The following is a 15,243-nucleotide window of genomic DNA, read 5'->3' as shown; positions in this document are numbered from 1 at the left end:
CTGAGTTGTATCTGCTTTCAGCTGACTTTACAGTGATGTGTTCAGCTGATGTGACTCGGTCACTTAGCACGAAGATCAGCTGAAGATTTCCTGTAAATCTCCGCCGCGCGGGCCCCGTGCCGGCCCCAGGCTCCTCCGGCGGCCGGGCCGGGAGCGCCGCGCCGGGCTCCGCTCGCTGCTCCGTTCCGCGCCCGAGGATGCCGGGCTGAACCCCTCATAAACACAGCTCTCGACCGAGCGTGATTCGTGTGTCTCATGAAATCCTTCCGAGTCGGAAGTTAGGTTCTTTTTAAATGCAGTGGTTACGTTCAGAAGTTATAAATAGACTCTCTTCCTAAGCTTTTATCAGGAGATGAAATCTGTTGCTTTAGCTTTCTGCTAAAAAAATTGAAGGTCGTTGCGGCAATAGGTTGTTTATTATATTTGCAATACTTTATTTTTTCCTTTTTTTATCTAGAAAGGGCATGTGTAGGACAAAGGCTTCTTGACATGCTCAGTAATCTAAATGATACTGGGATGGGCATACCTAGATTTTTGGTTTTACTGAAATGGTGTTCGGTACAGCTAGAAGCTTTGTTGTTCTGTTTTTCAACACATGCTGTATGCTCATGTTTTAAAATGGCATTGGCATAATGGACCTAAAGGGGCAAAGCCCTTTCTGACCTTGCTGGAGCTGTCTGTGTGAAGGTAGCTGGCAAGCAGAACAGGACAGACTGAAAAAGCCTCAGTTGAAGTCTGCTTTTTTCCTTTTTTTTCCCCCCTCTGCCTTTTTGCTATGGATGACGATGAGGGAAGGGCTACTTCAGACAGCTCTGTCAGTGATGAATAGATGAATGAATTCGTAAATGTTCAGAACTTGCAACATGTGTTCCAGACCCTTCAGCACATGAGAGTCGCAAGATCTCAGCGCTGAGCTGAAGAATGTGCCGTGCCTGCTGCATGGAGGAGCCCAGCATGCCTCAGAGATAGCAGAAACAAAAGAATGTGTGACACTATCTGAAGAATCTGACAGTTGCTTTGTCTTGCAGAAGAGTAAAGAAATTTTTCCAAATTGGGAAAAATAAAATTTCCATGGTTTTCCTAGCGAGATTTTTCTGTATTTTAGGTGCCGGTGTATCATTCTGTGTGCCCACAGCATTGCTTTTTTAGTTAGCATGACTGTGTGTTTTTTAAGGGAAATGTGACCTGGATTTTGTGAGCTTATTACAACACAGTAAATGAAGGCAGCTGTTTTAGCTTTCTGATCCCTTATAACAGCTCAAGTCAATTGAAATAAAGCAAAAATGCCTGTGTATGGGATCTGAATTAAATTCCACTCTTTGGCCTTACGTGGAGTTGTGGATTATTATTGTTATATATATATGTAGACAGTTGTGTGTATGAGGGGAGTAAGACATCCAACCTTGAAAAGATTTAGGAAAGTCGAACAGATTTTTTTCTAATATGACCTGCTAAATCTGCCACAAAGAGGCAGGCAAAATTACGTACAGATAGTCAGAGAGCGTGGCTGCAGTTCTTCCTGACAGGCAAGTGAAAGACCATGTCCTATTTTTAGCAAGTGGACGGAGGGCAAGTGGGAGGGGGAGAAAAGTTGGAAAATAATGGACTTCTTTAGCAGTTAGAGAGCAAAGCTAGTGAGAAGCAAGTGAGCTTTAGTGATCAGCAGTGGAAATATGGATGATTCAAGTATTCTTCGAAGAAGAGGGCTGCAGGTAAGCGTAACTTCAGCCTTTATTTATTCTTCTGCTTGTAATGTTGACAGTCTCATAAAAATGCTGACACTTGTTTGGTGTAAATCAGATGGACTGAGAACATAACAGTGATACTAGAATTTGAGTTTTCCTGTTTTCATCTAGTGTATATTTTATAAAATAAAGGCAGGATTTTGTATGCAGTAATAAAATAATATTTTAATGTCTTGGATTATATCCAATAGTTTTGTGACTATTCCTGTGGTAAGAAGTGAAGTATAAATTATGAGGCTTACCTTATTTTTGGAACTTCACTTTTACAGATACATACACAAATCTGTGACTTGTCAGACTTGCCTTAGAGTAGCCATTTTACTTGAGCATTAATTAAAAATTAAATGTCAGAGCAGATTGAATATTCTCATTTATTTTTGACATATGCTTCTTCTTGCTTCGTAGGCACAGTAATCCAAAACCAGAATGTAATTCAACAATGCAAATAGTATTTATATTTTACTTTCAACAACTATCATGGTTAAAATAAATACTCTAATTTGTTTTGAATTCAAACATACTAGTGAAGTTTTATTTTGTACTGGTGCTGTGGAAGTTGGACTAGGTAGCACTGGTCTGACAAACAGAAATCTGTGTCAGTGAGGTGTGATAACTGAACTGATGCTTATGGAACAAAACTGCTGGAAGTGAGTGAGCTCCAAAATCTTGTGTGAGATGGACAGGGAATAGATTTGTGCTTGAGACCAACATATTCTTCCCCTCCACCTCCCGTTTTCATTGTAATAGGATGGTATATAGCCTATTACATACTTGCTAGCATAAGTAATTGTTTATAGACCATGAACACTGCCTATTAAATTAACCATGTCTGTCCCATAGTTTAACTTCCTTTGAAGAAAATAAATGAGCTGTTTTAACATATTGCTATTCATGCCTTGCTGATGCTTTAAGGCAATTACAAAGTAATTGTTGCCTTATGTGAATATGTTCTACATCTCATATTTTTTATTTATTTATTGCTTATTAATATTACTGAAATAGCTTGACATAGTGTGCTGCATATACGATGATGACCGTGAATTAGGATAGTGCATTTCCTCATCATAAAATTAGCTGTATTTACTTTCTGTAGAACTGAGTATATAGGAATAAGTAAGATTATTTGGGGGTGAATTTTTGAATAAATTGATATTTATTTTCAATGTATCTAATTAGAGTTTCATAACCAAGAAGATTGTTTCTCTCCACAGATAATCAAATTTCTTTCCAAGCCATTTATTGCTATTCTCAACCCAGTATTTCTCAGGGTTGTTTTATCTATTTGACATGCCAGGGAGTGGTTTTCATGGTAATTCTTCAGGGGAATATTGGAAAAGAAAGGGAGGTTGGAGGAGCCCAAATGTTCACCAGTGTCAGCAGAAGACACTGCTGGGGATGAGAATGCATTTTCCTTGTTTAACTCTGTAGCATGGTGAAATTCCATCGTTTTGGTGGTCTTGAATAGACATAATTTTGATGTCTAGATGTGGTTTTGTGTCTGTCCACGGTTGGGTAGGTATGTGTAAATGCATATACATATATATATATATATATATACACATATATATATATACATATATATATATATATGTAGGTGTGATATGTAAGTAAAAAATGCTTCAGGAACTTAGAAAATAGGCTAAAAGGACATCAGGAAGTAAGGCAGATGTCCAAAAGGAAGTTAATGCTAGATATTTTTTTTTCCCCCTCTGTATTTTGGAGTAGAATTTTTGGAAGAAACTGTGGCTTGGAAAAGAGACCATTTTGCAATCAATTTCAACTTCAGAAATCAGGAAAAATTAAAGAGCTTTTGGGACATTGCCAAGGCAATGTATTTATTTACTTCCCTTGGAGAGCTGGGTGAGACTAGTTTGAAAGGCCACTGATTAAAAAAATTAGTTTCTTAGTTCAAGCTGGATGTTGATGGCTTTTAAAATGAACATCACAGCCCAAATTAGGTTCTCTAATCCAACCTCTCCACTCAAAGCAATGCTAATTCCAAAGTTAAATCAGGCTGCTGAAGGACTTGTCCAGGCTGGTTTTGAATGTATCGATGGATGGAGATTTTGCAGCCTTGTTTGGCACCTGTTCTGGTACTTAATCATGTGCACAGTGAAAATCTTGTTTCCTTTATGTGCCACTACAGAGCACTTTCTAAATGTACACATATGTTTTCCTCGTGCTTCTTTTTACCTCCATCACCTAAAATGCTTGTGATACCAACACTGTGGTAACTTTGTCTTCTTGGGGGAGTCTCTCAGCCCTGATCCCTGCAGTAAATAGCTGTGGACTAGAGGGAGAAGATAACCTGGAAGAGCAGGAATGTTCCTACATGCAAAGTCAATATATTGGCATGTGGCCCTTCTGTATCACCTTCTTAATTTGTTGAGTTCTACTTTTGTTGCATCCTGTTTGGTGCCACAAATTTGATCTACAAATTTGCAGTGGTGAAATGTGTGGAAATTTAAGGCCCAGGAGAGGCAAATTGGATTTTCTGTGTACATGTGACTGTATATATTTATATATTTATAATATACACACACATACATAGCATGCTCACAGTGTGATGTAGCTGTGCAATAGTATTGAGAAAAGGCTGAGAAAACACTTCTAATAATGGAATATTCCTTTAATTTCTAGGCTTTCATTTTAGGTAATGAACTTGGACTTTTGACATAAATTACTGCCGAGGGACAGGTGCTAAGTGGTGGAGCTGTAAATGGTGGAGTTGTTGCTGCTGCACTGTATTCTGTACATGTGTATTTGGATTTCTGAGTTATTTGGTGTTGCATAAAATGCATTGTGATGTAGCCACAAATTTTAGGAGGCTACCTAAGTTTGTTTTTGTTCCCTGTACATTTGTTGTTGCTGATTTTAGTGCAGATCACAGCAGTAGCACCCAGTGAGTCTCTGTGAAGATGAATTGGTATTTTGAACATCAATTTGTACTAGAAAATGGTGAGGTTTTTGTTTCTTTTGCATTGCAGGAGTGCACGTGTGCTTTTACTCGGTTCTCACATGCAAGAAATTGGGAGTTTCTATCCCCAAAATCCTGATGAGTGAATGCAAGTAAAAAGAAGTAATGGAGAGTGTGATATTCCAAATTTCAGACACTTGCATGCAGCTTATATTCTGCATTTGTGCTATGTGAGCAGTATTTAGATGTGGCTGCACATTATCACCACAGTCCCCTGCATCCATCTTTCCTTACAGTGTGGTATCTCCTTGTCATTTTCTGCTGAAATTTGGGCTAACTTCAGCTAGGTAATTTACTTAGTGGGACCACATTTGTGCTGGTTTCAGTGGTGATCTGAAAGACAAACTGCATCACAGGGATTGAATGTGCTTATCTTGGCTAGTGTTTCTACTGCACAGATGTTTGGCTAAAATATAATTTATATAAAAAACCACGCCTCCCACCCCACCAGAAGAATGATTCATTCATTTTAAAGATAAATCTTAACATTCTCCTCCTGGGGGTAGGGGGGAAATAGGGCATGGAGGGTATAATCTCAGAGTATTTGGTGGACTTGTTCTTGAGCAGATTTATTTTACTCTAAGGGCTGAGCACTTTTTTGTTTTGTTTTATAGGGAAAGGGAATCAGAAAATCAGTGGAATCTCTAAGCTTCAGTATACTTAACAAGAGAAGGCTGACTGCACTGTAAGGTTTAAGTCTTCTCTGGCACACCTTTGGCCATAATTTAGAGACCCTGAAACTTGACAAGCTCTTCAATTTTGCCTCCTAAAGAATGTCTTTTGAAATCATTAAAGACATTTTTTGCTGGCTACAAAGCTTATTACAAGATCTGATAAAAATGATGCTAGTAAGAATGTTACCTTTTGCAGTATTTTTATAAAAAGTTAAAGTACAAATTACCTATGAGTTGTTCACAGTGGGACACTAAATGGGACTCAAAATTTGATTTTTCTGTTCTGCTTTAAAAAAACTTCTGAAATATACATTAACTAATTAGTATCTACATTTTAAACTGAAGATTACCTTTGTAATTTTAGCATGAAGATGGATGCATACATACATATGTAAAGATCTTCAGATGTTACCAGTCTCTTGGATTTGAGTTTTTAGGACTGTGTGCTGCAGGGGAGCCTGCCATGGGAAATACATTAACAAGACTTATTTAATACTGCTCACAGATTTACCAGGAACATAACTGAACTCACAGGTCAGATATCTGCTGAAGAGCTTCCAACAGGGATGATGTAGGCAGTCACCACTTACACTGACATCTGAGGAAGGGGTGATAACATGAGAAGATAAATAAAAATTATTTATTCAGATATCAAAATTTGAAACTCATCTTAGAATACAAGACAGTGCATGCCAGTTTTCTTTTTAAAAACATTAAAGAAAAAATAATTTTTTCAGGTTGGCATCCAGAAGAGGCAAGATTTATGTTCAGGCTTGGTTCCTGTTCCCACAGTAAATTTCCAACACCTAAAATTAATTAAAAGGACAATCTAAGTTCTTTAACTTCTGTGGAAATTGGCAGCTGACAGGAGGAGTGGAATCTGCATTGGTGTTACCTGTGTGGAGAAGGGAAATGACTTTGCTGTTGTACAGAGCTTGGCTGTGGGTGTCCAGGCTGTGTGGGCAATGGGCTCTGTCTTCTGCTGAGGAGAAGAATTGGGGAACTCTGACTACAGATGAATGGTTGCTAGAATTCATTAACTACATCAGCCATAAGCAACTTGTTTTGACTAAAGTCAGTGGGAAAAAAGGTGTGAAGTTTTATTATATTGGTGTGTTGTAATCTGGTGCTGGGATGCTGTATGTCACAACGTGGGAAAATGGATTGTTGTGAAATCACTGCTGCATCTCATTGTAGGACTGAGGCTCATGCTCAGACAGGTATGAAGCCTTGTGGGTTTTTGGGGGATGTCTTCTGGGCATGTGAGCTTTCCCACTGGTTTGATTTTTCAGGTTTGGTGCTTGTGGTCCACTTGGGAATGGAGGAGGGAAGGGAATCAGATTTGGGGGGGGTATGAGCTTCTGCATTCACTTTGAGGACACTAGAAAATGTACCAAGGGAAAAATGTGAAACCTTGAGAGAATAAAAAGCCCTTGAAACATGGACAAGGAGAAAAGGTTAAATGGTTTGCTCAGGCAGAAAAGATGGCATTTAGCTGCTGTCTTCAGGGTATTGTTAAATTGGTTTGATAATTTGCTGTAGTTAATGCTTAAATAAGTGCTTTCAGTTTGTCAGTAAGGACTTTGTGAATGCTTATACAGCTGCACTAAACTATTTATTTTCAGGCTGAGAAAAGATAAAAATACCAGTCATTAATATTCTACTACTTCAGGAAGAAAGGTTTTGTTAGCAGGTGACTCCATGAAAGAATGGATCTGTGTGTGTGAACCTGAGCCTAAGGAAATGCTGGATAGAGGAATTCTTCCCAAAGTCACATTTCAGCGGCTGGACTCGCTGGTTGCCATGAATGGTGTTTGCTGTTGGTGGCAGGGGTTGCTGTGTAGGGAGTGGGAGTGTTTCCCCTCCTCACAATCAGCCACTCGGCGTGTTTCACTGGTGTTAACATCGCTGCATTTTGTACTTGCTTAATGCTGGAAATCCAAATCTTAAAGGGAAACCAGTTCTCCAGCCTAGCAACATAACACAACGCTGCCATGCTGCAAGACTGGTGTTTAATCTGCTTATCTTTAATAGTCTTCACTGCTTACACAGTCCCACTTTCCTCTTTAATGAGAAGAAATGTCCTGCAGTGAGGCAGTGTGTATTTTGCTTCTAGGCTTATGTCATCAGCCTGGAAGTTGAAATTGGTTAGAGCACTTTTTTATTTTCCTGCTGTCAGTTCTGCTAGTTATGGTTGCTTCTTCAGTTTCTTAAATACATTGAAAGATGGTGTAGGGTTTTTTGGTTATTGTTATTGTTGTTAAAGGAAACCTAATTAAAACATGCCAGGTGAAAAAGTCTAATTTTGAAAAACTATCGCTATTGATTGGGAGTAGGCAGTCCTCTTGTGTTTTCAGCGAATAAATATGAATTATCTTTGCATTCTAAATATTTGTAAATTGTGGATAGTAGCCACATAAATTACAGAAAATATTTTAGGAGTAGCAGTATTTAATAACATCTAGGAAAGGATCTCTAAAATGTCAAGAGATATTTAAAGTCAGTTATTAATACGTGGCAGTATTTCCCATGTGATTTATCAGTTGGTCCTCTTTTATTTTGTATTAAATTGCTTTACCCAAGCCATTAGTATTTATCTGACCTGTAGAAAGTATGGCATTTTATAATTTCTGAGCTCAGGATAGGCTTTTCAGGGTTGGTGATTCTTGAATTTCTAGGAGCTACTATTAAAAATTGAAGTAATTTGTGGACTCCAAGGTGTTTTAGTGTTATTCTCTGAAGGAGCTGATAAAAAAAATATTAAGATTTTTTTTTTTAAAGAATTAAATACCTTTGCCTTTTTGATGTGCATTCTTAGCACAACAGTGAGAGGCAAGGAAAAAAAAATTACTTTATTCAGCAGCTGTGTGAATAGCAGTCTTTTTGCCCACCAGAGCAGTGTGCAAATGCAGCTGTTTATCTCTTAGCATCCAAGGTAGGTCAGGTATTCCCTGTAATTTATTTTCAATTGTGTGGATGTATTCTGAATTTTGCAAAATGTGACTATTGTTTAGCTCTCTTTCTCTCTCTCTTTCTCTCTTTCACAAAATGTTTAAAGTTTACATAGTCTTTTGGTAATTGAAGACATGAGATTGGATTTGGTGGAGGTGGACTTAATAGTTATAAAGTTTTGCTCACTGAAGGTTCCTATTTCTAGTTGTTAGAACTTTTTCTTAGTTGTGTGACTTCTGGCCTGGCTATGTGTGACATTCAAAGGAATTGCTAAACAAAATAAAGGCCACCTACAAGTACAGTAAATTCAAGTGGTATGAAAATGATTTGTGAGACTAGGTTTAATGTAAGCAGGTATGCTTTAGAAATATGAATTTTCACTTTACTCATATCTTGTGAAAACATTGGGTTTGTACTGTAAATAATGCAGCAGAGTGCCTTAAACTTGGCTTATGAGCTTTGAAATCATCATCTCTATTTAAAGATTTGCTATGAATCACACTTTGTAGTTTTGTGATTTAGAGTGTGAATGTCTATTCCATATTAGAAAGCTAATTTCAGCTTGAATTAAATTATTGTACACTACAGTAGAAATATATAATACATGGCATTTTACATAAATGCTTCTGTATGATTAAACCTTGAAGTTTCTATTTTCTTGTTTCAAGGATCTAGAATGAGATCCAGTAAAAAGTATTAAGTTGTTTCAGATTTTGATAGTCTTTATTCTAACATTCAGCCTTACTGTCCATAACTGTTCTCCAATATCAATTTTATTGATATGTCTGGAGGTAATAAGGCCCATTTTTCCATGCATCCCGACATGTTGTCTGCTGTTGGGCTTTGGGTGAAGTGCTGTACTGCAAACATGTCATAATATAGTGAATTAAAGGTTTCATTCTTCCACTTTCTTTGCAGAATGCTTCCTGATAGATGTCATTGCTGTCTTTAGCATGAATTTCTTAAATAGATAATTGCATTTATGGTTTTGTATTGTTTCTTTTTAGAGATGATGTATATATATATATATATATATATATGAATATAGATCTTTGCAATCTGGGCTTTGAAGTTATCAGCACATCTTCTATGAATACATTCTCTGGATGAAAAGTGATTCAGCTTTGTTTTTACTTGGTCAAGTCTATAAATGACTCATTTTGCTAATAGCAATGCTCCCTTTAAATCAAATTGTTGAAGCACAACAGATGCTTTCATAGCCAAAGGTTTCTCTTTTCAAAATACTCTTGGATATTAGTGTGGTAAAATCATGTTTGAAATGGGGATGAATATAAATATTACCTATTGTATGGCACAGCTTAAACAACTGTAACCCGATATAATTACTTTTAAATTACTTTCCTCAAAAGATGAAAATATTAATTGCCTCTGACATTTATCACTTGTTTTGCATCAGCATAGGCTAATAAATGTCACTTTTACGGCCAGCCAAAAAAAAGAAATTATATAAGATGTCACAGGGGTAGGTTGGTGTATTTTGTAAAAAAGGCTCTTTCTGCTTCCACTGGTCCATGAGCTGTGGCTTGTTCCTGCTGGGGATGACTCCAGTGGTCTGAAATGGAGCAAGCCAAGCCCATGCCATCACTTCCCAGCAAATCTGTGGCCCTGAGAGTGTTTCTAAGTGCTTCCAGTATTACACTGTTTTTTTTTTTTTTTTTTTTCCCTTAGGTGTATGTAGTGATCTCCTTTTAAAAATGTTAAAAATGTTGTTTGCCATATTTTTTATAATGATAGTGAGCAATCTGGCTGAGGTGGAAGAATGTGTACTGACTGGTAGAGAGATCCCCTTGGGGGGTGCTAATTGTGAGGTGCCTGTTGGGAGGCAATTAGGGTCTTAAAAAACCTAAACAATGGGAATAAATTTAAAGGCTGAAAGAGGAACAGATTGTGGAGAGCTACAGGCAAGAAAAGAATTGGAAGTGACTTAAACAGGGACATGAGTGATTTTACATTTGAGATTGATTTCAGATTCTAAAGGCTGTGGGCTGACAGTTTATTCTCTCTAATGGTCCCCAGTAATTTACTATTTGTTTATCTAGCTTTTATCTTTTCTTCTTTCAAATGTGAATGTCAGGCAGCTTCTTGTTCTGAGCCTGTTGACTGTTTTGGTAGGGCCTACTTAAAACTCTGTGGACCAAATTTAAACCTGGCAGTTCTGTTGCACTTTGTCTCAAAACCTTTATTTATGAAATAGCACCCAAAACTTCTTGTACTGAAATGGGCAAACATTGAAGTTTTTAAAAACAATTTTATAATCTGGGATAGTTTTGCTGTGTGGTGACTACTTGCTTGTAAATTTTCAGAGTTTGACAGTGCCAAGCTGATATTTTTCTTTCAAAGTGGCTACCATGAAGAAAGGCCCTCAGGGACGTGAGACTGCTGGAGACCTTCAGAAAGCAATGTTGTGCTTGATTAACTTTAGACAGATGATGGAGTGATGTAGTAAAATCATTTTTGTTAAGGCATAATACAACATAGAATCCAGTGTAGTACCATTGGGACTGATAAAAATGAAATACTAAAGAAAAACCATGCCCTTACATACAGCTTTCAGCAGCAGATGCAATAGGTGTAATTTAGTTGTGTGGTGCTGGGAACATAATATTGATTTACCATGAATCAAGAGAAATAGCCTGTGCCTTGCCTGGATGTATGGATTGCAGCAATCTTGGGGAAACCTGTTACCTTAAAATGGTGCTGTAACAGAATCTCTTCTTTTTGATAGCGGTGGGGAGGTGATTATAGCCAGGTGAAAAATCCAGTTACATATCTAAATGGGGGTGAGAGGTCCTTACGTGCTGCTGCTGGGAATTGACAATTTTCCATGTACTTAACTCACACTTATTGAAAAGAACAGTTTCTTGAAAGCAATCCCTTGCATAACTTGCATAGAATTGAAGGCAGTGGAATGAAAAGGGTTTGGGGTAGATCTTGCCTTGCATTGCTCACACAGATTACTTCATCTTTTTGTGTGGCATTTGTGTACCACAAGATAAAGATTTTTTTTTTCTCTGTTTAAAAAAATACCAAGCAAAATAGTATTTGAGAGAAAGTTGCAGTGACTTCAAAGAAGGTCAGTCTGGTCACTGTGGCATGTAAGTTCTTTCTGGGAGGCAGTAGTTTTCTTGGTCTTTAATAGGAGAATTACTGTACAAAGTGATTACTGTTTATGTTTTTTGGCCGACAATATAATGCTACCAAAGGGTTTTACTAAATTCACCTTTCAACCAGAAAGAGCTGTATTATCTTACTGTTTGAGAGATTGGTGTATGGCTTTCATTCATTTACCCCTTAATCCTCAGGTGACCTAGTTTATCCTGAGGTAAGATGGCTTTAAATACCCTTGACATAGACCCTGATATTTGAAACAAAATACTCCTGTATTGGTGTCTTGGGTCTCTTTATGTGCTCATGACTGATATCAGGTGAAAGTGAGTGTTTCAAGAAACAACTGTTCATTTTTGGTGTTGGACTTAAAAAAATTCTCTATTGTAGGCAAATTAAAGCCTTGTCACAGGAGGGCTTTGCCTCCCCTCGTTATTGCTCATTTATCCTTATGCCACAGTGCAGATCCTTATGCCAGATCCCAGTTGTTCCACAGGTGAAGTCAGACAGAACTGCACATATTCTATAATGGGACTCAAAAGGAGATTTTATAGTTAAGTTCCTTCTGTTTTCTGAAAACTTTGGAGTTCAACAGCCATCATTTCAATATTCCCTGCTTTTCTTTCAGGAAGTGAGCTTGATTAGAGGGCTTCTAAATTAACGTCAGCAGGGTGCACTGTGCAAATGAAACCTGGCCACTTTGGAGCAGAAGGGATGTTTTAAATGGAATGGTTGCCTTTTTTTTCCCCCAGCTGGCAACCTTGGTTTCTCCCCAAATACTCTTGGTGGGGAATTAGTGCTTCTAAACTCCTAGAAGGCAGATTTCAGAAAGCATTAAAGTGATTCCTGTTGGTAAGTCAAGAGCCCCCTGCTCTCTTGGAAAAGAACCAAAATAAAACCCCAAAAAATTAAACCAGCAAGATACTTAGCTGTAGAAATAAAAAGAGGCCACCTTTGTACCTCGGCTGGGTTTTTGGGTCTTTGCTGAAGGTTCTTATGGGAATAGTTGATTTGGCTTTTGTTAACTTTATAAAAAAAGAAATGAACAAAAGCTGTTTGTTTTCAGGAACCAATGACAGGCATAAATTTACACTGGTTTTGTGTGGAACAGGTTGGGAGGGGGAAGGATGAGTGAACCAAATATATGTGAAAGCTGCAAGCACTCAGTTTGGGATGCTGAATTAGTTCTGATAGAACACAAAACAAAGGGAATTCCTCTTTAATATTTTTGTAGTGAGCAGGTATAGGGAGTATGTTATGCTACACGAAGGCAGGGGAGAAAAACCTCTGCAACTTTTCTTCTTGGATGTGTGCCAATTTTAAAAAAGCAAAAATAGAATGCAATCCTATTATTAGTGTAACAGATCATGATTGATAGTTGTTATGGCTAGAAATTGGTTTTAAGCACTGTATTTTGGAACAGCTTGAACAATATTATAGGCTTTTACTTAACATGCCTCTTAAAATCTTGTTTCTGCTCTCAGTCTTTCAAGCATTCAAAGAGATATATTTGGACAAGGTATCTGTTTTTTATGTGCTGGAAATAACATTCACTTTACTGTTCAATAATCAGCCCTCTTTTTTTTTCCCCCTCTGAATCTTCCATTTGTTATTTTGTAGCTCTAAACTGCTTCATAGCAGTAAGAAAACCATAATGAGACAGAAAACAAAAACTGATTATGAAGACAAAAATTTGTAAATATATTTGAAGTCATAGTAAAAAAACTGTACTTGATTTCTTGAGTGGAGTAAAGACTTCTTCAGACTAAGGCCATTTTGAAAATTTGTGCTTAAAAATGTAGCCAAAGGAATCAAAGTAACTATAAAGATCATAAAATGCAGTAAGAGGGAGAGAAATAGTGTAGATAATTCATAGAATTGAGCATGATTTTAGTTTTTAAAGGTTAAAATTTTAGATAAAATTCAGAGGAAATCTTTCTTAATTAAAATGAGGTAACCTGAGAAAAATGAAAGTTGAAATAGATGTTGCACTCAGAGTTGTGATCAATGCTTGATGTCCAGGTGGTGACCAGGGGTTTCCTCAGTTGGGACTGACACTTTAACAGCTTTGTTGGTGATGTTGGATTGGGGCACCCTCAGCAAATCTGCTGGTGACACCACAGAGAGTGGAGTGGGTGACACGCTGCAGGGACGCGATGCCATCCAGAGGGAGCTGGACGTGTGTCAGAAATGGCCTGTGAGAACATCATGAAGGCCAGCGAGGCCAAGTGCAAGGTCCTGCACGTGTGTTGGGGCAGTCCCAACCACAGATCTGGGCTGGGACATAGCAGGTGGAGAGCTGCCCTGGGCAGAAGGACTTGGGGATGCTGTGGGTGAGAGGCTGGGCACACCCCAGCCTTGGCACTCCCAGCCCAGAATGCCACACGTGTCCTGGGCTGCATCCCAACACTGTGGGCAGCAGGGGAGGGAGGGAATTCTTCCCCTCTGCTCTGGTGAGACCCACCTGGAGCTCTGTGCCCAGCTCTGGAGTCCCCAGCACAGGAGGGACACAGAGCTGTTAATAAAAGACAAATACATATTTGAGCCTGCATTTTGGTAGTGGCTGGGTGAGAACTTTTTGAGGTTAACAGAAAATTAGGGAGATAGGAAGATGAAATCCAAAGGCCAGGCTGTAGGAACTGTAAGAACCCAGAAGGTCCAGAGCCTTTCAAAGCCTTCCCATGTGAATATTTATGCACAGTGTTAATTCTTGTTACACTGAAATGAGTTCTTGAGTCAGTGGCAGGTAAACTGAGTGGTTGAAATCCTAAGTAAAAATAGATACCTGTCAACCTGCTAAGAATTGTTTGCCTTTGTAAATTAAAGAGAAATCAAAGCCACGGAAACAAAAATGAAAAAGTAGAAACTTTAGATTTAACAGTAGTAAAATGCTTAGAGGTTATTCACCATTGCTGCTGTGAAATAAACTGGTAGGTTATTGAATTTTTGTGTTTGGAAAAAATTACTTTAGAAATAATACACCAACTTCTAAGGTCAGGCAGGCTAAACCAAATGTTTTTAAAATTGATTTATCAAGTAACTGTCAAGTTCTTAGGGAAAAAGACAGAATTAAAAAGAATAGAAATCTCATAGGTGGAAACCAACCAAAGCGCTACATCCAGATAATTGAATACGCTTCCATGAGAGAAATGCTGAAGGGATTGCTCTGGAAATATGCTTCTTGTGTTTTAATTGCACTGTCAGGGAAGACTATCTCATTAAGTTTTGTTTCCCATATTAAAATCCATGTTTGGGTCCTGTGAGTGATTCCATACATCATCTATTTGTATTATCTTTTACTAAACATCTGAGTTGGTTTCAAATTCATATTATGGATGAAAGGTTGCAGTAAATGTCGAATCTGATCATATGGACATACTGTCTTTTGAACATTCCTGGAAGCAAATCTTATTTTGCTGCTTTAATATGTTTGAAGTCCAAATTAATCTTACACCTAGATTAGCATTACTGGGATGTGATAATGGATTAAGTACTGATCTTTTCTGCCCCCTGTTTCATCAGCTGCTTTCTTCTGCAGGAGTGGTAATTGCTTTGGAATGGAAATCTTCAAATAGTATTTCAGTTGATAAAGATTTGTGCAATATCCATGCAGATATTCTTTTGCATTAAAAAGGATTTTTCTACTATTTATTTTGACACATGTTAAATAGTGTAAGAGATACCAGCAAGTGAATCATAATTCCTTAAAGAACTCATGTAAGAGCTGTATGAATCGTCTTGCAGAAATAAAAAATCATAACATAGAGAT

General features: G+C 37.8%; 1 protein-coding gene across 5 annotated transcripts in view; it reads left to right on the top strand.

Annotated features, from left to right (window-relative positions):
* The window catches only part of MAST2 (microtubule associated serine/threonine kinase 2), a 187,181-nt gene that overhangs the window by 47,712 nt on the left and 124,226 nt on the right, over positions 1-15,243 (top strand). The window contains exon 1 of one of the 5 annotated variants that reach the window (XM_021528689.2): positions 151-1,712. The exons of the other annotated variants lie outside the window; for them this stretch is intronic. Coding sequence (XP_021384364.1) covers positions 1,674-1,712 — 39 coding nt within the window. The 5' untranslated portion in view covers positions 151-1,673. Of the gene's footprint in view, positions 1-150; positions 1,713-15,243 lie in introns of those variants that run through there. 5 annotated transcript variants of the gene reach the window in all.

Source organism: Lonchura striata, chromosome 9, assembly GCF_046129695.1.
Source record: "Lonchura striata isolate bLonStr1 chromosome 9, bLonStr1.mat, whole genome shotgun sequence".
Taxonomy (NCBI): Eukaryota; Metazoa; Chordata; class Aves; order Passeriformes; family Estrildidae; genus Lonchura; species Lonchura striata.
The sequence above is the reverse complement of the archived record's forward strand: the minus strand, read 5'-3'. Positions and strand labels throughout refer to the sequence as shown.